At 39.3% G+C, this 26968-nt stretch overlaps 1 protein-coding gene and 1 long non-coding RNA gene across 4 annotated transcripts in view; one reads left to right on the top strand and one right to left on the bottom strand.

Moving 5' to 3' along the window:
* Nucleotides 1–449, bottom strand: part of LOC107836422 (uncharacterized) — a 23804-nt gene extending 23355 nt beyond the window's left edge. The window contains exon 1 of the long non-coding RNA XR_001662314.1: nucleotides 353–449. This is a non-coding gene — a long non-coding RNA (uncharacterized LOC107836422). The remainder of the gene's footprint in view (nucleotides 1–352) is intronic.
* An 8028-nt stretch (nucleotides 450–8477) lies between these two features.
* LOC103139044 (semaphorin-3F-like) overlaps nucleotides 8478–26968 on the top strand; it is a 20881-nt gene continuing 2390 nt past the window's right edge. The window contains exons 1-18 of one of the 3 annotated variants that reach the window (XM_007553505.2): nucleotides 8478–8989; nucleotides 11004–11095; nucleotides 11184–11320; nucleotides 19772–19932; nucleotides 20039–20101; nucleotides 20193–20312; nucleotides 20494–20587; nucleotides 21273–21392; nucleotides 21514–21659; nucleotides 22620–22734; nucleotides 22825–22894; nucleotides 23047–23191; nucleotides 24443–24665; nucleotides 24749–24837; nucleotides 24915–24956; nucleotides 25455–25612; nucleotides 26653–26720; nucleotides 26808–26935. In XM_007553505.2, coding sequence (XP_007553567.1) covers nucleotides 11209–11320; nucleotides 19772–19932; nucleotides 20039–20101; nucleotides 20193–20312; nucleotides 20494–20587; nucleotides 21273–21392; nucleotides 21514–21659; nucleotides 22620–22734; nucleotides 22825–22894; nucleotides 23047–23191; nucleotides 24443–24665; nucleotides 24749–24837; nucleotides 24915–24956; nucleotides 25455–25612; nucleotides 26653–26720; nucleotides 26808–26935 — 1854 coding nt within the window. In that variant the 5' untranslated portion in view covers nucleotides 8478–8989; nucleotides 11004–11095; nucleotides 11184–11208. Of the gene's footprint in view, nucleotides 8990–10998; nucleotides 11096–11183; nucleotides 11321–19771; nucleotides 19933–20038; nucleotides 20102–20192; nucleotides 20313–20493; nucleotides 20588–21272; nucleotides 21393–21513; nucleotides 21660–22619; nucleotides 22735–22824; nucleotides 22895–23046; nucleotides 23192–24442; nucleotides 24666–24748; nucleotides 24838–24914; nucleotides 24957–25454; nucleotides 25613–26652; nucleotides 26721–26807; nucleotides 26936–26968 lie in introns of all 3 variants that reach the window. The other 2 variants (XM_007553504.2, XM_007553503.2) reach the window with 2 other exon arrangements.

The raw sequence follows: 26968 nt of genomic DNA, 5'->3' as shown, positions 1-26968 counted from the left end.
ATACCTTAGCGTCTTTGACATTGAAATTCACCTGGAGTCTGGTGTCTGAAGGATGGGTGTGATGAGAGCAAGGGTGCGAGTAAAGATAAGAGAATTCAATTTAAATTCAAACAGCAGGGAAAATGCATGTGTGTTTGGGCTTCTGTGTCAGGATGCACTCCATCGCTGCGCTTCCATCGGCCACATAGTGAACAATACGGCATTTTGAAAAGAAATATGCTTAATGGAAATGCAGCAATTTCTAAAAAAAAAAACACAAAAAAAACAACCTTATTTTTCAATAAAAATGTTTTATGGCAGGATGTTTGGTTTATTTTGAAAAGCTGAAATGGAAATACTTTTTCCTCTGCACAAGTCACATGATCAACGACCGGATGTTACCACTGGCTCAAACTACAAAGAAGAAGTTGACAGGAAGAAGTTGGAGGATCATGGCGAGGCATGATTTTAAGTGAGCAAACTTATTCTGATCTTAATTGTGTTTTATATTTTATTTTATGTAGGTATATTGTTAATAATATATTTTATATTATTTCTAGAATTGCGCCACTGATGGTGGCAGCACGTTGGAGTAGCTCTGTACTTTCATTGAGATTGTTTCCTTTTTTCAAACATTCATTCCTGCCTTTTTGTATAGTACAATCGCTAACTACAACAAACAACACAGTACAGATAAGTCTGTTAATAAACTAAACAGTAAAACATTAAATCAAACGTTTTTAACTTTAAATACAAATATTCACCAGCAGAAACTGTTGGTGCAATCCAATCAAAACCATGTATGCTAATCCCAGTCAAAACTGGCAAAAGAAACAAAACTTAATCATAAACACAAAGATGAGTAACGAATTGCTAAAAATACATCAGTAAGCTAAATCTGAACACTTAATGTATTTAAACCAACCAATAAACATTTTATGGGAAACTAAACGACTGTTGTGTTTAAATGAGGTGCATAAGGGATTTACCAGTCATGGGTTTGGCCATCACAAGAACAATTTCTTTTTTAAAGATGGAGCAGAAGTCTTGCATTTAAAAAAACCCAAATACCACTTTGGACTGTTATTACACCGCAGCAGCACTTAACCATTAACTGTCTGTCACCGTGGCATCTTGAGAGGGTGCTGACAGATTTACCTGTTAAGACACATTGTTTTTACTCTCACTCATCCTCGCTGTCTTCTTCTCAAGTACAGTAACTCTGCATCCTCCAAGAAACAAAACACACCCGCTGTTATTTTGCAAGAGAACTTCTTCAACAGCTGTTTGCTCTCCTTGCTGAGTTTTATTGCCGAGGGAGAGTGCCAGTCCTGTCTTCAAGGCAGATGGTGGCTGGCTGGCCCCGCCGGACACGTGGCGCATTGGACTGCTGCAGACGCTCTTCCATCGCTTGGAAGCTGCAGCCATTGTGTGCCTGCACACTGTTCTGAGTCGGAAAGCCCACTTGCAATTCAGCGCGAGGTGAACAGGCTGTGACTGGAATGTGTGCCACGTATGCGCCCTTCATGTCAACAATGTTTTCCATAGTTACTCCTCTTTGATAATCAGCGATGTGTGAAGTTCATGGATGACAGGCAGCACCTGTTCCTTTCCTTACACGTTAATGTTTACATTTTTTCGCAGCTGTAGGGTGATGATTATTACGCTGTGAAACTGCAATCATAGGAAATGTCTCTATTTTTCTGTGCTATATGCAGTGACTTGCAAGAGTTTACATTCTGACACCCTACCAACCTCTAAACATTTGTTTTGAGATTTCGTCATGACAGATCAACACAAAGATGTTCATTGTAGTTTCTCTAATATCTCTAAATAAAATTGAAAACATTAATCTGTAGGTAATTTAATAACCTGAATGCAGGTGGCCTGTTAACTCTTATTAAACTCTTATTTTACCAGGAAGTCCCTTGAGATAAAATCTCTTTTTCGATCGTTTACTGACGTACGGTATACAAAGCAATAACAAAAAGGTATAGAAAATTAAAACATCATAAAATAGACATAAGTACAAACTAAACTTTTCAAATGAGATTTAAAAAAATATTTAAAAGAGGCTTAAGAGTAGCAGCCACACTGTTTTTAAGAGGAGTTTCATATACGTTAACACTGCAAAAACACAAAATCTTACCAAGTATTTTTGGTCAAGTTTCTACTGGAAATATCTTAGCACAGGGTTTTCCCCAATGTATTATAAGCCTGGCGGGCCACCAGGCTTTACTTGTGCCCCCACCAGGCTAATCATAGATTATTTATTTAAGTTTTTCTTTTAAATGTTTGCATTTTTAAGACTTTATTGTTGAAGTTCAGGTGTTAATCATCCAAACACAATTATCAAGTGATATTTTCAAGTTTCCTATCAACTTTAAACATTTTAAATTGAAAAACACGGTGGGCCGCTGGATGAACGACTGCCTGAGCGTCCCAACCACCAGGCTGGGCAAGTTACTGGGGAAAACCTTATAGTGCCATTGATATAAGACCAAACTAGCTTACAAGTGACTTACAAGTGATATAGAAGCTTATTTTAAGTCAATAATATTGTTGAAAAAAGTACTTGTTCAACTGGCCCATTAATTCACTTATAACTAATGGGAAAATGACTTGTTATAAGTGAAATACTCTGCCAGTTGAACAAGTATTTTTAAATAAATATTAAGGAATTATTTACTTAAAACAGTCTCCCATAGCTTTCTGAAGTTATTTTTCTCTTACTTCAAGTATACTAAGATATTTGCACTTGAAACTAGGCCAAGAATACTTGGTAATATTGTGTGTGTTTGCCGTGAATACAATTCTCTATTTGTAAAAATCCCAGTAAACTACATAGAAGCTTGTGGTTGCTTTTCAAAATTTGGAAAATTTCATGTATGAATACTTTTGCAAGGTGTTGTATATAATTTACTCTGAGGGCCATGGTTTCCCAGGCCAGGGCATGCCTCTGGGTTGCAGGCATGTTCAGACACTCTTCAGTTCATCAATATACCACAAGAGAGATCAGCAGGAGGACAGATAATAGGTTGTTTTTCCTCCAGGGTACAAATACTCTGAAATTGTAGTGATTGATGTGTCTGTGGAAATACGATTTATCTGGAGCTTCTGGTCAGCCTCAGGTTATAAATGTCCATCTAAAGTAGGCATGGGGATTCTCTGGACTGATCTTTTGGCTGACCAGAAAAAAAACAGTGTTGTTTTCAAATCCACACTGTCTGTTTCAATGCTACAGATCCATTTATCTTGGCTTCTCTCACTCTCACATCTTCAACAAAATATAGTGCCTTACTAGAGTATCTATGTCATTCAAATATATCTAGATGCTAAGATTTTTGCCCATTTATCTCAGATTTGATGGAGCACATTTGCTAACTGGTAAAGAAAACAATCCCCACAGCATGAAGCTGCCACTGCCTTGTTTCACACATATAATGGTGGGTTCTCATCTGACCAGAGCACCTGTCCCCCACATGACTTGGAAACTGGATTTCTTGTATTGTATCTTGCTTTTAGTAATTGTTTTTTCTTGACATTTTTTAATGAACACCAGATTTGTGGAAGGCACAACCAGCTCTGTCAGATTTTTTCCATCTGAGTCATGCATCTCTATGGCCCAGTTTTAGCTGCTTTTCTGATGAATGCTGTGCTGACCAGTCAGTTTAGGTGGATGGCTGTACTCATTCTGTGTTCAGATTATGCAATGACGGGTTCTCCGTGAAAGGTTTGAAGCTTGGGGTATTATTTTACGATATAATTGTATCGTAAAGGGAACGTATTATGAAAATAAATCACATTTAGCATGTTTTTGAACTTCCATTTGGGCTTTCTACTTTTTCTAAGAACAACCCAAACGCTTTTTGTCATTACGTTAGTGTTTTTTGGTGTATTGAAAACATCTCAAATATAACGTTACAAACCAGCAGGCACTGCCCCTCACCTAGCAACCGCAGTCAAGCCTATTTGTTACCTAGCAACCGAAGCAGAGCTCCAGCGTATTTGGTTAGCTAGTCGACCCGCTGTACGATAGCTGCTGGAAAAGAAAAATGTTTTGTTGTTGCCTTACCATTCAGAAGCCACTTGCTTCATTTCTGTTGGTTGTACATGAGGCTGTTCTTCTCCACACATATAAAATTGCGCATCAGCCATTTTCACGTTTGAGAGCCACCAACTCAACGGTTGTTCAGTTGGGGGCGTGGCCAGCAGCAGCTTATTTGGATTTAAAGAGACAGGAGGCCCTAAAACAGTTCGTTCTCCATAACTTTCTTTTGGACTTGTCTGTTGTGTTCCGTGGGACTCATAATGCTGTTTGATATTTAACAAACTGGTGGACTCTTTTTATTGATTAAGTCACTTCTCCAGGCAAATGGTTGTATTTTAGGGGGTGAATTACTCTAATAATCTCTTACTTTCAAGATTTTTATTTGCTATTTTTTGTAAAACAATGTATGATGTTTCCTTCTACTTCAATTTTATGCACCATCTCATGTTGGATTTGTTAAAAAAAAACTGTGCTTTTTTCTTTAAAAAAAACAACAACAACAACAACTGAAAACTGAGAAACATTAAAAACAAAAATATGGAATCTGGGCTGGTCCAAACCTTTTTGGGGCCCTAAGCAGATTTTAATTTGGGGCCCTCCATCAATATTAATTGATGAAGAAGTACTAGTTCCACTGGCAGATAAATAAAATAATGATGTTCCTCTTCCTGATGTTGGCTGCTGCCACTGCTAGGATAATATAAAATATTAAACTTGTTAACTTGTTTGCTGTAAATTCAGTGTTTGTCCGCAGTTGTTACTTTGAAATAGTTAAAATAATGTGGCACACTTAAATACCATTCTCTGCATTTCAAAATCCAAATATTTTATTTAGTTTGCTCTTTCTGTAAGGTTAAAATCAATAGCCTTATTAACACCGGTACAATAAGCTAATTACAAATGATGCTACCATTAGGTAAGTTATACAGAGCAGTCTGGGAATGATGAAGCATCTGGTGTTAAATAATTACTGACTTAAAAACAAGAACCTATATCTTGCTGAAAAGATACATGGAAGCTGTTTTTTGTCTTATTTCAAGTGTACTTATATTTGAACTAGAAAATAGACCAACAATACTTTGTAAGATTGTGTGTTTTTTCAGAATTTGTATTTGCTGAACTTTTTACTGACTTTGTTTTACAGTTTATCACATCAAATCAAAAAACATTTAAGTTTTTGTTTGCAACGTAACAGCATGTGAACCAGCTTAAAAGGAATGGGATCCTGTTATACACTCCAGTGGTGAGTGCATGTCGGTGTGATAAGGATAGCTGATGATGCAGGTACCAATGACGTCAGTCGGCCTATAAAGCGCTGGGAGCTGGTCAGTGTCCTGTCGTCCGTGTCCAAAGTTTAGAGCACACGGAAACTTAAACTCTGCCCACAGTCGTGACTCACTTCCTGTGCTGGAAACAGAGGGATGCCTCCTGCAGGGCGAGAGACAAAGACTCCCCTCCTGGTCACACTTTGACGCACAGCTGCTGGGAGATCATCTGGCTCACACCCAGGTTTAAACACGGCATTCACGCTTCGCCGGTGTCAAAGTCATTTAAACTTAAGTAGGATCATTAAAAGATAAGCAAATAACCAAAAGCTTTGTGAGCCCTGCCGCCGTCGGCACTCCTTGCTGAACTTTATACGCTCAAACAGCACATCTTCCCGTGTGTTTGTTTAACTGGACTGTCTTCCAGGGTGCTCTGGCTCAGAATACACTCCCAGTTTGCTTTTTTTGTCTTCAGTGCCCCCATCATGCGTCACAGCCCTCCACAAAGATGAGAGGTCCTCAGAAGCGGCTTCAGTTTCAAGCTCGAGGCGTTGTTAACAGGATGGGTGTCTTTTACACCCAGCTGCCCCCCACCTCCTGTTTTGGTTGCTTTGTCACTGTTGTCATGAGTGCTTGTGCCAGCCAGGGAGGAATCCCGGGAATCTTTTTGGGCTGACCCAGCTCTCTTGTGGCGCTGAAAAGCGATGGTGACACAATCCTAGTAGTAGGCCCCACTCCTCCAGCTTTAATAGTAAATTTCAGCTCCTGCTGATGCGTTAAGAATAGCCTGTGACTCTCACAGTGCTAAAGGGAAAAAAAAACAAAAACATTTGTGTAAAAAAAGTGTGAGTTCCCATCACAAAGTGCAGCTGAATTATTCAGCCAGGAGGAAAGTATTGGAGCAGCGTGTTAGACTTTGGCCTCAGGTATATAAACTGACTTTCTGTGAGAACTCAGATTCCCATGGAGCTTGTTGATAAAATAAGATATTCAAAGCTTTAAATTTAGATTTAAAGTGAGTTTCTGCTGCTGGTGTCTGAGCTGAGAAAACCTTTGATGCGTATTGTAACTGGTTGTAAATAGATCAGTAGGTAATAGTCTTTTTATATGGCTGCTTGTAAACGCTCCTTCCCTCCCACTACACATCACTGTCTGGATGGAGGCTGCCAAACAGATTTAAAACGAGCAAAACAAAAAGACATTTGAAATTTGGAAGGAAATTTTTGTCCTTCATATGAAGTTAGCGGAAGAAACGTATACAACAATCACATCATATGCTGCTAACTTCCTTTAAATCCTCTAAAACACGTATCAAACTCGAGGCCCGTGGGCCAAACCCGGCCCACCGTAGCTTTTTATGTGGTTCTCTAGATTCTAAGCTAAACACTGAATGTTCTTAAATGTTATGTTATCAATCAAATCAATGTAGCTTTTATCTATTTACTGCCAAATTATATCAATCAATCCCTCCAGTTTCTTGCGAATTATAGTAGAAATTCACGCTAAAATAAAAACATCCCCACACTTTCTTGCACTAATACATAATTGGAAGTTTATTGCAGGTTATTCTCAAAAATTATCAAAAACTTTTCTGCTTGTACTGAAAAGCTGTCTCAGCTTTAATTGATGGCAGATTATAGTCCATGATCTTTACAACGAATTATAAAAAGTTGCATTTACCGTCATAAATAAGAGCAAATATTTCCAAATTAGCACCACAAACACTTTGAAAAATCACAAAAAGTGTTATATAATCCTGGAGGAACTGAAAGGATGCTTAGTAACATTATTTAATTTAATAAATAAATAAATATATTGATGTTTAAACAGTGTGTGAACAGGTTTTATCAATACATTTGGCACAACCGGCCCTTTAAGAGCCTTCATGATCTGGATTTGGCCCAAAAACGAAAACGAGTTTGACATCCCTCCTTTAAAATATCTCTGATTGGACTACAAGATGATTAATTTAACTTCATTTATTTGATTAGGATAGTGCACATTATTCAACATTTCTACAATTAATGTCAATGTAAACATGCAGGAATTAACACAATAACTAATTTTCATCCTTATCCTGAGACAAGTAAGGAGAAAAAACCAAACTATTCGCTGTACAAATCACAGGACAGAACATTGAAAATAGTAAAAGAAATATCAGCAGAAGAAAAAAAATTACACAAAAAAATAACTGACAAAAACCGTATAAAAACACAATACAAACCCTCTGCTAACAGAGGAAGATGAGTAAATAACTGGTTTCCTTTCAACCAGTGATTGAGTTTCTTTTTAAAAAAAATCAGTTTAAGTATCTCCCATATATTGTGGTTGTCTGTTATATGAATGTGCCTCTAACAGATTAAAACTTTATCCTGTTTTCAATTTGAATGATAAAGTCAATGTTTGATAATTAAGATCAAATTGGAAAGTATCTCTGAATATCTCTGTATAACTCGATTAAACTGTATTAACTTTTCTTTCACCTGTTCTTGCTGTGAAATAAACTGTACTGAATCATGAAGTTTGGTTGTTTGTGTGGGATATGTTTCATAATTTGAAGCTCTCAAAGCTGCAGTACTTAACTTTTATTTAAAAAATATGTTTTTAACATATTTGTTAAACTGTCATCATGTGATGACAATATAATATGAGACAGATAATCTGCGAAAAGATCGAACTCCTCCAATCAGAGCCAGGAGGAGCGCCTTAGCGCTGTCAATAAACCTCATGAACATGCTGCTAAATGTGATAATAGCAGAGAAACATCGGTGACCATGCTAACTAGCCTTAGCATTAATGGCAGGCTCTGTTAACAGGGAGCAGAGAGCAAGGGGTGGAGAAAAGGTGCCGCACACAGGCTTGATTGGCAGCACTAAATCCCTCCTCTTGATTCTGATTGGTTGTTTCTAGTTAGGAGAAGACAGAGGAGCTTGACTTTTTTTTTATCACACGTCTATCTTACATAATGTTACAACATAGTGACAGCTTCAAAGAATATGTAAGAAAAAAATCATAAAAGTTGCAGCTAATTCGAGCATGACAGCATTTAAATAGTGCCCGCTATTAAATTTCAGCTTGTAGCCTCATGCAGGCAGGCATGGGTCGGCTGTGCTCCGCCAGCACTGACAGGGTTAATCACACCCATATGGTGCGCTGAGAGGTTTGGTCCAATGCTGCTGTGGGCCAACAGGAGAGGGAAGGCTGGGTGGGGGCAGAACAGAAGGGAGAGGACAGCGGGGCAGATCACTCTCCCAACACCTGCACCTGGTCACTTTGGTTCCCATTCAGTCACCAGTTCAAGTCCGCTTCTCCGATCCGTGGACCAACATCTTGAACACATCACCGATGGTTTAATGGGAAGAAACTTTTGGAGATTGTGGGACAAGCGTTCAAGGATCTAATGCCATTTTCTCTTTCTTTTCTTTTTATTGTTACGCAGAGGAATGCCTTCGGATAAAAGCGACTGATTCGGCATTGTTGTCTTTTTTTTTCCTCCCACGGAACTATCAGACCTTTCGGATTGTTTTATTCCTGCGCAGATCTGCTGCAGTAAGACATTGTTTTGTTTTTTTTGTTGTTTTTTTGTTTTGTTTTGTTTCTTTTTTCTTTACCAGTTCGGTCTCCTAAGGCGCAAAACGCGCGGAATGCCGCGGTAACATCTCGCAAGTTGTGGCTGTTTTCGCAGAAATCAAAGGTAAGGACATATAACTTAACCCTGGTTTAACTTTTAACTCGCGTTTGGTTACTCTGTAGCGCAGTCTCTGGTCCTTTAGAAAGCTGGAGTGCGCGTATTTGTCCCGGTTCCTATTTCTGGATGTTGAGTTCACAGGTAAGTGCGCACTCCTCCGCTTATGAAAGAAGCTGAAAGAAATCCTATAATTATTTAAAGGGAAGCCATATATTATTACGGCAGAACTTCAATCTGTCCTGCAGCTCCCACCCAGCACAGAAAACCAACAGAACCGCTGTGCAAATATACCACGAAGTAAGTCCAGCACAGTGGAGCCTCGAGGAGATTTTTATTAGACATTTAAGGAAATGACAAAGAAAATAGTGCGTAAATTTACACCAAAGGTGTAAGTTGTACCAAATTATGGTATTCTATTATGTGATTAATTTTTATTATGACTCATTAAAATAATTTCTCAATCTATCATCGTGTCTATGTGACGTAGCAGGTGCAGCCACATAAATCAGAATATCTTTAAAACAGTTCATTAATTTCAGTTAATAGCTAATTCACTATGTAGGTTTATTACACTGAAAGTTGTACATTTCACATTTTTATTTCCATCAACTGTTATACCTTTTAAGTAAAAGTAAAACAAAAAAATGAACAAATTTTCAGAAAATTTGATTTAAATGTTACACGAGACTGGTAAAAACAATTTCAGGAAGTGTTGCATCCATTCTTTTTAGTAGAAAGTTTAGTGGAAGGAAAAAGTTTACTAGAAAACATGCACAAACAAAAAGGAAAGCTTCCAGCCTTACTGCCAAAGTAGTACTAGCACCTGGTTTAACGATTATGACATCATAGAAAATCCCCCATGGGAGACTCCAAACCCAATAATGAAGATGAGCTAACAGCGGCTACTAAAGCAACCTGGGCTACCATAGCAGCTCAACAGAGATCTCCAACACACTATGCCTCATTGATGCCTTAGTCAAGCCAAATTATCCCCTTTCAGTAGGCCAACATTTCTTTAAAAATGCTCTTTTATATCCTGTGTTGCATCTAACTCAGCCATAATAATTAAATTAACAGGAATAAATCTCGCTCTGCACTCATCCAACCCATGTAATGTACGAGTTTCACATTTTAAATTGAATTACCGAGCTCATTCTGTGATGTCCTAATTGATTGTGATGCACTAGCGCTTCATTTGCTGCGGCTGTAAAACATCTGATGGAGGGAATCAACGTCAGATTCGCGCCGCGATGCCAGGAAGGTTGTTTAAGGTGCTGCCAGCGTGGCCTCTGTTTCTGATTTTCCATCGTGTTCCAGTCGTTTCAGTTTCGACAGAATGTTCAAAACGTCTTTCTCGGGAACATGTTTTCCAGATTACGTGTTGCTGCCAAATTTTTTGTGAAATCACCCTCCTTTTTTTTTCTTTTTTTCTTTTCCAACACCTCCTAATTTCCAGGCGACTGCGGGTCTCATGAGGTTGGAGAAGAAGCCCAGGGGATGGGTTATAGACCCAAGCAAAGCACACCTTAAGGGAGACAATTTAATGGATGTTATGGACTCAGCTTTTAGTATTCATAATTTATATGGGATCCTCTCCAGCAAAGTGCAAATGCATAATGAATGTCTTGAGTTGGACTTAACAGTTGGACTAAGTTTCACAACACGCCGTAACTGTCAGGGATTGTTTCAGCCGGGGTTACCTGCTGCTTTGAACTGTCATGTCCTCCAGTCATCAGCTTCAGAGGGCGCTTTGTTGAAAGAAAGAGTGAGGGAGAGCCAGAGGGGAATCATTGATTGGCATGTTCATTGTCTTCTCTGTGCAGGTAAAACGTGAGTGAAATACGTGCTGAACTAAGTGCTGTTTGTAGAAGAATTTGTCCGAGATGAAGGCTTGGTGATTTTAATCTCGCGTAATTGCCAGACTTCTTGGCCTGGCGAGCTCAGTTTTGCAGTCCTAACACATACCTCACTACATTTACACTCTAAATAAATAATAGGGCTGTCATATTTTCCAGAGCAGGTGTGAAGATTTGGACGTTATTCTCTGCTGCCTAACTACGTCTCGTCTGAGAAGGCTGCAGGCCAGGCGTCTGATCAGAGACATCAGAGAGAGTCCGTCCTTCCCTCTTTTTTTTTCTGTCTCCCATTTCTCATGGGGCACTCTATAATAACGCTCATTCCTCTTTCTTCTTTTGTCCAGATTTAGATCTCTGTGGGCTACCTGCATGACTGTTACCATGACAGCATCTGGAGCCCAGCTCCTCCTGTTGGCCCTGTGTGTTTACAGAGGCTGGGGCCTGCAGCAGTCTGCGCCGCGGGTTCGCCTCTCCTTCAAAGGTGAGCTCATACATATGGAGCAAACTCCTCTGCCTGCGGGGCTTTTTTTTATTATAACAGCTTATTTGTTTGGCTTTTGTCCGGTTAAATCCCTGGCAGACTCGCAAACTTGTTCACACCAGAGGTTTTGCTTCCGTTTTATGAATATGTAAAGAGCGTATTTCCTGCCGCATGTCAAACAGCGGAGCGCTGAAAACAAAAGGTGGATGTTACGTGTGGCTGGTTACGCGTTGTGCCCTTCGACAGAGTTTCTCCCCACACCCTGAAACGCTCACGCACTATGATGTGACCTGTCAGGCTCTTCTTTGTTGCGATGTCGGGTCACAAGAGGAAAACGCCCGAAACTTGATCACAGGAGTGAAATGTATACTTTAAAGGGGACGTATTGTGAAAATTTAACATTTTGTGAGATTTTGTACTTCAATTTTGCTTTGAAAAATCACACTAATGTTTTTTGGCAATAAGTTCATGTTTTTTGGTGCCTGGAAAACACACCATTTCAAAAACCTCCTAGTTATTAACTCCCATGTTACGAGAGCTACTCCGTTACCTAGCAACCCCATTCAAGCCTATTCCGTTACCTAGCAACTCAAGCGGAACTCCAGGACATTTGGTCAGCTGGTTTTACCGCTGTATGCGCTGTACAATGGCTCCTGGAAAAGACACGTGTTTTGTTGACTTACCTTCCAGAAACGACTTCCTGCGTTCTTGTTGATTGTGCAAGACGCTCTACTAATGCTTTTCGAACATGTACAGTTATATAATTGCATCTTTTTGCAGCCCTTTTTATGTTTAAGTGTAAACATTGAGTTTGGGGGCATGGCCAGGAGCAGCTTATTGGGATTTAAAGTGACAAGACGCCGTAATTCAGCTCAAAATAGGCAGAACTGAGCAAACTAAAATATCATTATCTGAGAATGATTTTGTGTAAACCTGTTTTGTGTAGCCCATAGACCTATCCTAACCTGTTCAAGGCAGGATAATAGGTCACCTTTAAGATGTTAAAGACTTGGCTTCCAGGTTTAAAGCTGAGATGGGAAGAATTGGGTTTTTTGAAGCCTTTTTTTTTGTGCAGGTATTTGGGATTTTCCCCTTGTTCTCGGCTCACCTGCGCTCATTAACTCTGATGGCAGAGAATTTTCCTCACAAATATGAGGACGACACCTTTGATCAAAACAATGCCAGATGATTACTGTTATTTCTGCCTCCCTGTCATGGTGTCACATCAAGTTGCGGGAAAGGCTCCACATGTAAGAACACATGCCCGACGCTGCGTGGACGTGCAAATGAGAGGTGTGGATCAGATTTATAACATTCTTGTGTGCTTTGATGTGCAGCTGATTCGGGAGGCTTTGGTTTCAAAATAAGGTCTAGACAGCGTCTTATCTTGTAGTAGTGCATAGATTCAGTGATAAAAATGTATGATTTACATTTAAAAAGGCAATCTGAGGCAGATTAGAGGTAATCATGAGATCTGTGGTTGACAGAAACACTGGCGGTGTACGTGCAAGGCTGCTGTGCATTCTTCTGATTTTGTAACACTGACAACAGCTGTCCACATGCTGCGGATAGCTGCAGAGACAGATCCATCCTAGTCCTGAGAGAGTAATGGCCATGCTTTTTTATGTGACCTTTAACACTAATCCCTCTCCCGGTAAATAGCTTAGCAGGGTGTTTTTGGAGCTCGGTGCGCACACTAGTTGATGGATCAATCGCACAAGTTTGGTCTTGAATTTGCTCCTTCTCACACTCATGTAAACTCCAAAGTGTTAAAAGCAGACCAGTTTGGGTCGTATTTTTCTAACCCAGCTCTGGGTCTTATACGACAACATCAATGTGTTTTGATTTAACACCACAGGGAGTTTGACCCAGAATTTTGGGTTTGAGATTCAACCCAATATTCTGGGTCATAATACAAGGTTTCCCCCAGAAAACTTGTTAAGTCTGGTGGTTGGGCACTAGGGCAGTCATTGTTGTTTTTTTGAGTTAAAAAAATGTTTAAAGTTGACAGAAAATTTGAAAATATCACTTAATAATTATGTGTTATTGAAAGATACACCAACTAAAAAGTCTTAAAAAGTGCCAACATAAAAAAAAAAACTTAAATAAAGAAACAATGCTTAGCCTGGTAGCCCGCCAGGCTTATAATACACCTAGGGAAACTCTGTAATGTATACTAACATAGGCACAGTAAGAGATTCTCATGGTGTAATAACCAGGCCTGTTGCAACAGGCAATAAACCAATGAATAGCATGATAAATTAAAACAAGCTGAATAATTTCCATTTGAATAATTTATTGTGTTTTTTTCCTTTTCTTTTTCTGAATAACAAAAGTCTTCAGTCTGGTGCTTTGGTCTCAACTAGCTGTTTTTTTGAAGAACAGTTTTGTTTACAGAGACTTTATGATTAATTTTACTCATTTTGTCTGTTGTTTGGTTTATTTATTTTGGATATTTAAAATGTCTTGCAGTTCCAGTGTTAAATGTTCATTCGAATTTAACGTTTATTGAACTTTTAGAATGTCTTTTTCCATTATTATGCCATTACTGTCATGTTAGTTGAAAATAGTCAATATTATTGTGTACTGTAATAATTTCTGGGACAATTTATTGTCCAGCAAAATTTGTTATTGTGACAGGAATAGTGATAAACCACCTTGGCTCCATTGTGCAGTGGATCCCAGTCTATTCGCTATTTCATTATTTAATAATTCACCCACTCACAAGTTTTTCTGTGCAACATAACTCCAAATTTCTGGAGGTCCATTGTACATATAACAAAATTTAAAACAGACACGATTCAACTATCCCTAATACTGGCTTTGTAAACTATAACATTTGATTCAAGTCAAAATATAGGATGAACTCCTGCATTAATTTAGTTTTATAGTGTGCAGAACAGCACACTTCTCTGCTGTGCTGATCTTTATAGAGAAAATTCAGATTAAAAATACTTTATTATTCTCCAGGGAAATCAAATAATTAAAAATGTATGTGTAGTAATGACCTTATAGTTTCTGCCACCTTCAAGACGCAGCTCGTCCTCTGAGTTACAGCTTCTGAGCTTCTGCCTTACAGAGCAGCCCTTCTTCACGATGGCCACACTCAGCTCCTTCAGACTAGCCAGAAGCAATTAGCAAACACCTGGTGGGATGGCACGTCTGCTGAGGTCATTATAAGAGCTAAATCTCAGTGCAACGCTGGTAAAACTTTGTTAAAGAGTTAATAGAGGAGCAATGCTGTGATGACTTCCTGAAAGTGGAGTTTCAGAAACCACAGGAGTTTTTAAAGAGACAGAGACCCAATTTTAAGATGTTAGATTACGAAGTCAATTTTCTTTTAATTCATAATTGATATATAGAAAATTTTTACAGCATCTGAAGTTCACATAGTTACTTGATTGTGCTATAAAATGGTGCTATGTGCCTAGAAAATATATAATGCCGCCCCTTTAAGTTGTAGAATATAGTCTCTGGATACTCAGGTTTATGAAGATAATTTGATTATCCTACCTGGTAGATCTATCAGGTTAACCTTTGGTACAACATATGGTTATATGGTGAAGAGGATTTGTGCTAAAAATACAGAATGATGTAGTCAAGACAAATAGATGGTGCTCAGGGTGTAGAAAGAAAAAGTGTTATGTAAGTTTCAAATTTTACTCAGAAAGTTTAGCTTGAAAGCTGGTTGTGAATCAGTGTTCAACCTTTACAAAAACCTATGATATTTAACCTAGAATTTCACAAAATTCAATTAAAGTGCATCTTTCTGTCCTTTGCCATCAGCAGGAGTGTCAGGTATGGTGTAGGTTTTTCATATGCTGTTTCAAATTCATTGATTTGTTTTAATCTGTTTCATTTGGACAATCTGTTTTTTAATGAAAGATAACAAAGGTATTTATTTTTTGTAAGAGTATGTAAATTGGAAGTGAGATTTAGAAAATCCACTTGAGCATCTGTCTCTCAAAATATCTGTGCACATTTTGAGGTCAACAAACCCAAATACTCACCACAATGCTACCAAGCCACATATCATTTTAGCCTTTTAGTTGCTGCTTTCAAACATAAATGTCATAAAGATTTACAGATCATATTTACAGTTTTCTAAAACATTTAATGTTCAACTTGTTACTGAAGCTTAAAAAAGCAATCAACACTTTATAGCGGGGATCTATTTTGACTTTGTAACTCAGCTGGTCAAAATGTTGAACATAGCTAGGACTAGGCTGCACTAGCTAATAGCATGAAAAAATGCTAATTATTTGGACAGTGGATCAGAAGGTGCCCATGCTGTAGTGGGTTTGAACTCCGTCACTTTGCCATTGTGTGTTTGGGCAGGACACTTCAGCTGCGCTGCCTGCTGTTGGTGGTCAATGGGCCCTGTGGCGCCGATTGATTGAATCAGTCTGCCTCAGGGTAGCTGTGGCTACCGTCAGTGTGTGAATGTGTGTATGAATGGCTGATTGTTGTGTGGAGTAGTTTAGAGTCCTTTGACTGACATTAATTTTATTACTCAGCATAATTAACCTTGTGACGAATTGAGTCTTCCGTCCATCATCAGCATACGTTGTCAGATCGCCATTGGCGTCGCACAAACTGGTTAAGCTGTCATTTAGTCAGTCCCGTGACACCATGACGTAGAAGCTGCATCGTCATACACTTTAACAGTGCGACAGTGGTCTCTTCTCTAATTCATGTATCAACCTTCCAAACCACTCAGGTGTTCTGGTTCTGGTCGGCTTTACTTCCCCAGAACCAGAACCAAACATGGACAAACAGTATTCAGCTTCCAAGCATCACAAATCTGAAATTTTTACTTTTACTAGAGAAACTTTTTGATGAAGTACTCTTAGTGAAATTTCTGGATATTCTACCCACTGTGAGTAACTTCGGTGAATGAAGAACAAGTTTGTTCAACACACACTTGCAGTTTCTGTTAAAGTTTCTGAAGTCTTATATTAAAAGAAACTGATTTGGAAGAATGTTTATTTGGCTTGATTTTTTGCTATTTTGTAATTATGTTATTTAAATGAATCATTTTGGTCTAAAAAATACCAAAATTTCCACATAATTTTATATTTTGGTCTGCCTGATTATGTCACTTTTAAATATAAAACATTGATAATTTGATCAGTTGGGTTTCCTTTTTACTAAATGCTTTTTACTCTTGAGTCATTTCTTGGATGGTTACTTGAGTAAAAATATCTTAAAGTAGTTTCTACTCTTAATTGAGTACACTTTTTGGATAGTCTGCACACCTCTGACGATTTTACTGATGGGATTTGACAAAATCTAATGTTTATTGCTTGTTTCATAATTGGCATTATGTTTTTATGATGTAAAGCACTTTGAACTTCCTTGTTTCTGAAATGTGCTATACAAATAAGCTTGCCTTGACTTGATTTCTCTTACTTAACACATTGAGCCACAACTTTTGACCCAATATTTGCCTGGTCCGTCCTACATTTGGGTTGAGAAATGACCCTAGTGTAGATTCTGTGTGTGCACTGAGCTCTCACACTTGTTAAAGGTTTTAGATCAACTCTCAGGTTTTAGTCATAAAGCAGCAATTCTGTGGACCCTTCCCCCTAGAACAGAATAAAACCCAGTGAGGTTAGGATTTAGTCTCCAACTGTTTTCTGCTACTCCCAGGATTTATTGTTCATTGTTTGTGACAGCAAGCCCCTTTGTTCCTGGAGGCGCCTGTGGAGGAGGTTTCGGGGCGGCTGGAGGACATGTGACTCTTCTGAGCGATCCTGCCGGACTGACTGACACTCTGAGGCCACATGTGGTCTGCAGAGGACAAGGACTTCATGTTGATTTTCAGGAAGTTGGGTCAATTAAGCAGATTTAAAAGGAATTAGCTGAAGCTCATTTGATTTGTCGGTCCAGCATTGCTAGAAAGCAGAACGTGCTGTGTAACCTGAGCCGTGTTTTAGAATCTCGTACCCTCACTGTGCTGTCACCAGGCGGTTCATACAGGAGATGGGTCTGGGACTAAGTGGTTCTGGTCATTATAGTGACTCAGTGACAATACTCTGTAACCTGAGAGTTCATAGTGGGCCCCATACTGGACTTCCCAGTATGTCCTTCCCAGTGTTTCCCCTATCGATGTCAGAATGTTGTCAGACGATAAGTGTTTGCTGAATGTTTACCAGATGATGGCAGGACATTGTTTGCTATTTTTGGCGAACAGAGATGAGTACAGGGGTGCGGTGATGCTGCATTTAGCCCGTTCGGTGAATCCACCATGACCGTGTTGGAGCTCGGCCACTGGGACTTGTTATCCTGTGGGAATAGAGCCGGACTCTGAGACTCCATCCCACTTCGACCGGAGATCCGACTGCGAGGCTTATTTTAGTGGCACCTCTGCTGCATCCTGTTAACACGGGCCTCATAAGGAAGATGACAGGCCCTTTGATGTAAATAAAGATTGCACTTCCTCTTGAGTCCCTGTAAGCCTGCTTCTGAGGGTCTCGGAGAACATTTGTCATTGTTTAAGCCTGCTGTCTTTAACATGCCTCCGTCACGTTGCAGGGAGCACATATGGTGGCCAATATTTCAGACATGCCACAAATGTGTGTGTGGGTGTGTGTTGGGGTGCTTTCCATGTCTTTAATCTGATTCAATGAATGGGAGAATTGTTAAAGGGAACCTATTATGCTTTCTTTTAAACAAGTTTAGGTGAGCTTTATGGTCTATGCAAAACATGTTCATTACATTTTTGGCACAAAGTCATTCTCAGAGGATAAGATTTTACCTGATCAATTCTGCCTATTTTGAACTGCTTTCAGAAAGAGCTGTTTTAGGGTCCTGTCACTTTTATGCAAATTATCAGTTGCTGGCCACAGCCCCAGCAGCTTATGTCAAAACACATGTCTTTTCCAACAGCCATTGTACCAACTATAATTAAAGCTGAACAGAAGAAAGTTTTTTAAAAAGTAGCTGAAAACCCTGTTGGGAGCAATTTACCTATAACTGCAATATTGTATATTTAATTTACAATTAATTATATTTAATTATTGTATGTTTTATGAATTTATCATAACAAAATTCATAAAACAGTTTATACAATATTTTGTATAAACTGTAATACATTTTCATTGCTGTTTATGTTATATTTGAATGATTTCTACTGCATGTCTTTTAACAATGAACTCCAGGAAGAGTAGCCGGGTCCTATTCAGAATGAGCCGTTTTAGGGTTCTGCCACTTTTATGCAAATAAGCTGTTGCTGACCACGCCCCCAATAGTTTATGAATATTAACATCAAAACACTTGTCTTTTCCAACAGCTGTTGTACCAACTATAATTAAAGCAAAACAGAAGAATTTTTTTAAAAAGTACATGAAAAGCATTTTATGAGCAGTGTGCCTCTAACTGGATTGTTTAATTTATCAACATTTTATGTGAACTGTAATTCATTTTCATTGCTGTATTTGAATGATTTCTACTGTATGATGTGCGTTTTAATGATGGATCCCAAGAAGAGTAGCTGTGCATTAAAAAATAAATAGACAAACAAACAAACAAACAACATAGGAATAAAACCAGTTGACCAGCTCCACTCTGGTTGCTAGGTGAGGAGCAGGGATCAGTCGGGGTTGCTAGGCAACGAGGCAGTGCTAGCAGGTTGTAACTTAGGATTTTTTTTATTTAGCGCTCACCTGTTTCTAGAACCAGTAGAAACCCAAATGGAAGCACAAAAACGTGCAAAAAAATGAAGTTTTGCATATCAGTCTCCCTTTAAAAGCTCTGCATGAAACTAGGCAATGAGGTCAGTTGGGGTTGCGAGGCAATGAGGCAGTGCTCGCAGGTTGTGACTTAGGATTTTCAAACGAATAATTTTCCAGACACCAAAACACATTAACTTATTGCCAAAAAATGTTTTTTTTTTTTTATTTTTATTTAGCACTCAATTCTTTATAGAACCAGTAGAGATCCAAATGGAGGCACAAAAACATGCAAAAAATGAAGTTTTGCATAATAGTCTCCCTTTAAAAGTTCAATCAAAGCTTTTAGGAGAACAAAAAAAAGAGAAACACTTTCCACTGCTGCGAGTCTTAACAGGTTATGCTCTGCTGAACACAGACCTGATCTTAAGAATTAGCTGTGAGTTCGACTGACCATGTTTCCTAAGGGAGCCACGCGGCTTTTCCTCCAACTCCACAAGGCATGCACTGCTTTAGACCCAATCAGACACCAGAGCACATAAAATATTGAGATCTTAAAAGCGAATATGCTTTTTCAAAACGCTCAATGTTGAGTCATATTTAATAAGTGACACACATTTTCCAAAAAAAAAAGCTTGAGTGTGTTGTTTCAGGGACCATAAGTTCATCCAAGTTGGTAATGAAAATATGTTAAAGGCATAAGGGGAAAAGCATGAGTGCTCTGCCTCCAGCCGAAGTCCTTTTTTTTTCAAACATTACTGTAACATTTTCCACACAGAACTCATGGACACAAAAGCAGCACGACCCTTCAGTTTTTCCTTCAACACCAGCGACTACCGAATCCTCCTCATGGATCAGGACCAGGGCCGCCTCTACTTGGGCAGTCGGGAGTACCTGGTTGCTCTGGACATGCACAACGTCAACAAAGAACCGCTTATAGTGAGTTCAAGCTCTCTTCTTAAATCCACTCCGCTATTTGGCATGTGGTCCTAAATCTCTGAGTAGTGCAGTGATCCTAATTTGTGGTGTTTTTTCTCTAATGCAGATCCACTGGCCAGCCTCTGCAAAGAGAAAGGGAGAATGCCAGATGACAGGAAAAGGTAGACAGGTGGGATCTTGTGCTCATATAAAAATGAATCCTTCTTTCCAGATGCTGCAGCAGTGTTTGAATTCCATTTATCTTACTCCTCTTTGTCCAGGGTGAATGTGCCAACTTTGTGAGGTTGATTGAGCCGTGGAACCGCACCCACCTCTACACCTGCGGCACAGGGGCGTACCAACCCATCTGCACATTCATCAACCGAGGCTGGAGGGCAGAGGTGAACACGGCATTTACAGATCCCCAAGTGGGATTTACAGCAAAACGCCCCAAGCAGCGCAGACCTGGAGAGCTTTGTCCTGCTAAATATTTTAGGACGGCAAACTGGGACACTGATTTGTTTATGATTTTCCGCTATGCTCTATTTTTATGCACACTCTCTCTCTGATCTGCCTCTGCAGGACTACCTGTTTAGACTGGTGTCTGGTTATATGGATTCAGGGAAGGGAAAATGTTCCTACGATCCCAAGCAGGAGAATGTTGCAGTATTGATCAGTAAGAAAAATGCCTGACTAAGGTTATGTTCACACTGCAGCCTGACTTGGCCCAATTACGATTTTTTAGTCAAGTCGGATTTTTTTTGGCGTGGTCGTTCACACTTCCAAACATACCCGACCTGTAGGTGATCTCCAGTGTGAACTGCAAACGACCTGAAAGTGTGCCTCATGCACAGTAGAGGGCGCAATAACGTCACACGTAGAGCGCGTGCTCAGTGTTTTGCCAACAGCCATAAAAAAGAAGAAGAAGAAGATGCTCAGTGTTTGCGGAAGTAAACATGGAACATACCTTACGATGATTTTAAAGTTGTTGTCCGACCGGAGCAGCACATTAACAACTTAATCCTCATTATAGTCCGCCATGGTTGTTGTTTTACTTCGCGCTTGGGCGTATCAGGGCGCAGATTAGTGACGTTTGTCGAGCATTAGTGACGTTCAGGTCGGATGGATGCGACCTGGCCGTTAAATCACATTTGAATCGGATATCCAAGCGGCCTGGGTCGCATTCGAAAACAATCCAAGCTATGTTGTTGAGACTGTCATGAAAAGATCAGATACAGGTCGCTGGTCGCATTATGTAAATAAAAAAAAATCGGAATTGGGTCACTTCAGACTGCATTAGACGCAGAAAAAACGCGCCCAAGCTGGTCAATAAATGATGGAATATTTGTGTGCCTTTACAGACGGAAACCTGTACGCAGGTGTACATATTGACTTTATGAGCACAGACGCTGCTTTATTTAGGACTATGGGAGGGAGGACAGCAATCAGGACGGAGCAGTATGATTCCAGGTGGCTCAACGGTGAGTAAGTGTGGGTGTGAAGAAGTAAAACGCCAATGATTACACGTTCTAGATCCTCTCATTTCATTTTGACAACCACTTGTTTCAATCCTCTTTCTGCTTTTCTGCTTTTATCCTCCAGAGCCGGTGTTTATCCAGATCCAGCAGATCCCTGACAGTGCAGAAAAGAATGATGACAAGCTTTACTTCTTTTTCCGGGAGAAGAGTCTAGACACCAATGGTGGGGCCAGTCCCACGGTTTTAGCCCGGGTGGGGAGAGTGTGTCTGGTAAGCAGAACCACGCTACTAACCAAATTACTCCATGAACATTTTCACATCTTTTCATGCTACAATCACAAACCTCTGGGTATTTTATTTGATGGAGGGACATACTGCATAAATGTGATGTGGAAGGAAACAGAGTTGTAGTTTTCAATGTTTCTCTAATAGTAACGATCTGAAAAGTCACTTTATGAGCAAATAGAGTGTGAATATTAAGGTCAGAACCAAAACAATCCAACTCTACCAACAAAGTTCTGTTGAATAGCTGTTTCTTCAAGATTTTGTGATTGTTTTAGTGTTTTATTTTGCAACCAAACTTACAGATATTGTGGTGAAAATCAATATTTTGCATATTGTTGTACTTCCATTTGCGTCTCACTGCTTTTAAAAACATTCCAAGCATTTAAATAAACCACCTAACCGTTTTGTGGCAATAAGTTGATGTTTTTTGGTGTCGTTTCAAAACTTCTTGATTGTTGAATCATGCTACGCCGTTACCTAGCAATCCAAGCAGAGCTCCAGCACATTTGGTCAGCTGGTTTTACGGCTGTATGCGCTGTACAGTGGCTGCTGTAAAAGACGAGCATCCAATAAAACAATAAAGTGTTTTATTGGCTTTATAAAACACTTTATTGCACAACCTCTTGGTGGTTGTGCAGGAGGCTCCACTTCTGCTTCTCAAACATGTACTGTTGTATAATTGCGTATCTGTTTGAAGCCATTTTCACATGCGAGTGTAAACATTGAGTTGGGGGGCGTGGCCAGCAGCAGCTTATTAGGATTTAAAGTGACAAGAGGCCATAAAAACAGCTCATTCTGAAAGAAGCAGACTAAAATCTCATTATCTAAGAATGATTTTGTACAAAAAATATAATGAACGTTTTCTAAAGCCTACAGACCTATTCTAACCTGTTCCAGGAAGGATACTAGGTCACCTTTAGTTATGTCTTTATATTTATCTTGCAGAATGATGAAGGAGGACAGAAATCCCTGGTGAACCGCTGGACGACGTTCCTGAAGGCGCGTCTTGTCTGCTCGGTTATAGGAGACGATGGAGTCGAGACGTCATTTGATGAACTACGTAAAGCCCTGAGAAAATTGTCTCCAATTTCGTGTTAGCTGTATCTGCTTGACTATGTTCTTAATGAAATGCATGTCATTGTTTTTCCAGGAGACGTGTTCATTCAACCAACACAGGATGAAAGAAACCCCATGGTGTACGCTCTGTTCACCACAGCCGGGTGAGTCATTTTCTGGAATCCAGGTTCACAAATTCAAAGTAATTTCTTTGTTTTATCAACACATTTTTGTGGTTAATTTATTCTCTAATTTCATGGGTTGTGTTTGGCACCTTTCTTTTTTTTTAAATATTTGTTGTTTGTTTTTGCTGAAGCTCGGTATTTAAGGGCTCAGCGGTTTGCGTATACTCCATGGCTGACGTCCGCAACGTCTTCAATGGACCGTTTGCCCACAAACACGGCCACAACTACCAGTGGACAGAATATACTGGGAAGATTCCCTATCCACGGCCTGGAACAGTAAGTTTCACTCTCATTGTCTTCACAGAGAAATACGACAATAAAGAGCAAAAATAATTCAGTTTCTTTGCACCACAAATCTGGAACAAACTTCCAGATAATTGCTAAAAAGCCAAAACATTGAGTGCCTCTAAATCCAGACTAAAACCCCACCGGTTTAGAGTTGCGCTTGAAACATAATCAGTTTAAATATTAATCAATAACTTAATGTGTAATGACTGAATTGTTAACTGTGTGTTCTATGACTTTGTATTTTTGTGTTGTTATGATGTAAAACACTTTGAAATGCCTGAAATGTGCTATATTAATAAACTTGATTTATTGATTGAATAATCCATGAGGTGGGATACTTAGACAACACTAACACACTATTTGTAAAATGTAGATTATTAAAATTCATTGACATAGTAAAACTATTGACAGCTTTAATTCTTTACAAACCCAAAATAATTACCAAAAAAAAAACATTAAAAAATTTTCTAAGGAGGAAATTTATCAGTTAAGGGGGGATTAAATTTTCTGAATAAAAAAAAAAAAGCAAATTCAGATGTAAAATGTTTGTGTATCAATAAGGGGAGTCAAATTTGAACATCGTCCAATCATAAAACTGTTCAAATGATCATATAAAGTTATGATTATTGCTGGATATACTATGTCAGGGTTCCCCCCAGTGCTTTATAAGCCTGGTGGGCCACCAGGCTAAGCATTGCTTATTATTTAAGTTTTTTTTTTTTTATGTTTTCATTTTTTAAGACTTTATAGTTGGTGTTCAGGTGCTAATTGTCCAATCTTTCAATAACGCATAATTATCAAATGATATGTTAAAATGTCTTGTCAACTTTAAACATTTTTTAACTCTAAAATACGACGGGCCGCTGGATGAACGACTGCCCTAGTGCCCAACCACCAGGCTTAGCAAGTTTTCTGGGGGAAACCTTGTATATAATATTACCAGTCAATTATTGATGTTGTTGTTTTTGACCCTACCTTTGTTTTATCATCCACTGTAATTAAAATTAAATAGATATTAGATTGATGGGTTAACTATTAAATACAAGTTTAGTTGTTATGTAAATGTAATATGATGTAGGTAGTTAAGGAGGAGAAATATTGATAAGTTTATACTTCCATCCAGTGTCTTGAATATTTAAGACAAAAATTTGACATTATGTTTCATGCTGTAAGTATTTTTGCACATATTTAACATGACACTGACGCCATCAAATCTTTTCTCCTCCCTCTTGCATCCAGTGTCCAGGAGGAACCTTCACTCCAGGCATCCAGTCGTCCAAGAACTTCTCTGATGAAGCTGTGAATTTCATCCGCTCACATCCCCTCATGTTTCATTCAGTGTATCCTATCCATCGCCGCCCCCTGGTGGTGAAAACCGGCGTGGACTACCGGTACACGGCCCTTGTGGTCGACCAGGTGGACGCAGTGGATGGGCGCTATGAGGTCCTATTTTTAGGCACAGGTGAAATAGCAGCAGGACAGATGGTTGTAGTGCGTTTTCATTGATAAAATGTTAATAATAAACAATATTAATGTTGCTTTTAGACCGAGGCACAGTGCAAAAAGTCATCGTTTTGCCCAAAGACCCAACATCCATGGAGGAACTGACTCTAGAAGAGGTTGAGGTTTTTCGGGTATGTCTCTGTTTGCCTGAGTTCATTCAATCACAATAACCAAAGACGTTTAAGTAATTTTCTTCATTAACTTACAGACCAGAGTTCCTGTTAAAACAATGAAGATTTCTTCAAAAAGAGTAAGTCTTTTTTATTCTTCATGCTGGAGACACTGCAGGTTCTTGCAAAAGTATTCGTATCGCTTGAACTTTTTCCAGATGTTGTCTTTGAAAACACACTCCTCTTGGTAACACATGGTGGTGGCAGCATGAGGCTGTGGGAATTCTTCAGAGACAGAAAATCTGGTTAGAGTTAATGAACAGTACTATCCTGGAAGAAAACCAGTTTGGGGTTTTAATAGACTGGAGCAAAGGTTTTCTTTCCATCAAGATAACAACCGTAAACATAAACTGGAGCTATTATATTATGTTTTTTAAACTAAACATTTGTGAGTTTGGCCCATGATCCAATCACAGACATCAAAGTTTGCAGTTGAGAAGTGTCAAAAAATTTTGCTCTAAATATTAAAATGTTCAGAAGGTATGAATACTTTCGCTATGACCTTTGTTTACATGCATCTACTGCCTTCAAGTCATAGCCTCTTTGAGTTGAGCCCGTTTTTGTTTATGTTGCTGCAGCAACAGCTATACGTGTCGTCGGACGCGGGGCTGACGCAGGTGTCGCTGCACCGCTGCGGCGTGTACGGCAGGGCCTGCTCTGACTGCTGCCTGGCCCGCGACCCCTACTGCGCCTGGGATGGAGAGAGCTGCTCTGCCTTCACCCCATCCACCAAAAGGTTTAGATCACCTCATGTTATCACTGTGCAGTTATGTTGGGTTTACTGAAACACACCTGACAGTCCGATAGACTCGGTTCAGTTGGGGAGCAAAGTCACGACGTTTGTTATATTTTCGGCTGGTGCGGTTCACTTTCAAACGGCACTGGGTCAAATGAACCAAACTCTTTGAAAAACCTGTTTCACACTTGGAAAAAAAACAAAATCTTACCAAGTATTTCTGGTCTAGTTCCTAGTCCAAATATCTTAGTGCACTTGAAATAATAACTTACAAGTATTATTTTAGAAAGACAGAGAGGCTGGTTTTCAGTAAATAATACTTAATATTGATGAAAATGTAGTTCTATTGGCAGATAAATTAACTTATAACATGGGAAATATACCTTGTTATAATTTAAATAATCTGCCAATAGAACAAGTGCTTTTTTATCAATAATAAGGAATTATTTGCTTAAAACAAGTCTTTAGTTCTTACTAAAACATTAATTGTAAGTTAGTTTTGTCTTATTTCAAGTTTACTGAGATAGTTGCATTAGAAACTAGACCAGAAATACTTGGTAAGATTTGGTGTTTTTGCAGCGCCCCTCCTCGCCTGTGGTGGCGCCACACCAAGAACCACTGAAGGGAATAGGACAAAAAACTCAGAAGAAGACAAGAGTTAAACGTCTTTCTTGACAAAATGTAAAGAAAAAGGAGCGGCGTTGGATTTTAGCGGTTTCGCTTTTGTTTTTGGTAAAAGTCGAGCCATTTCTCCCACTAGCGCTAGAGTCCCAGCTTGTGTTTTAGTTGTATTTACCCAGAATCCCCTGCGCTATAGTCCGCTTCCTGCTTTTGGAGCGGCCTCCGGTCCACTTGGCGTTCATATGTACTTAGAGTTCACTTAGGTTTGTAGGGGGACGAGAGTTAACCTTTTCTGATCTGAATCAGAGTTTGATTACAACACTTCCCCAAACAAACCAGACTTTCCATCCAACCAACTGGAGCTTGATTAAAGTGGATTAAAAAGGACTGGTGTGAATGATTACTGATGCTTGTTTTAGGAGGAGCAGAAGACAGGATGTAAAGCACGGTGATCCACTAAGACAGTGCAGGGGCTTTAACGCCAAAGGTAAGATGGAGGTTTTAATTGTTAAATATCATGAATATTTTGTCGTTTTTAATTTTGAGTGATTTTCTTTTCTGTCTACGTGTGCAGTGGAGAAACGTCTCAGAGAGACGGTGCAGTTTGGGGTGGAGGGCAGCAGTACCTTCTTGGAGTGCCAGCTTCGCTCCCCTCAGGCCACAGTCAAGTGGCTTTTCCAGAGGGAGGGAAAGAGGAAAGTGGTGAGGAAGTAAAATTTATTCATTGCAAGTTTA

This window comes from Poecilia formosa, unplaced genomic scaffold (genome assembly GCF_000485575.1).
Source record: "Poecilia formosa unplaced genomic scaffold, Poecilia_formosa-5.1.2 Scaffold57, whole genome shotgun sequence".
Classification (NCBI taxonomy): domain Eukaryota; kingdom Metazoa; phylum Chordata; class Actinopteri; order Cyprinodontiformes; family Poeciliidae; genus Poecilia; species Poecilia formosa.
The sequence above is the reverse complement of the archived record's forward strand: the minus strand, read 5'-3'. Positions and strand labels throughout refer to the sequence as shown.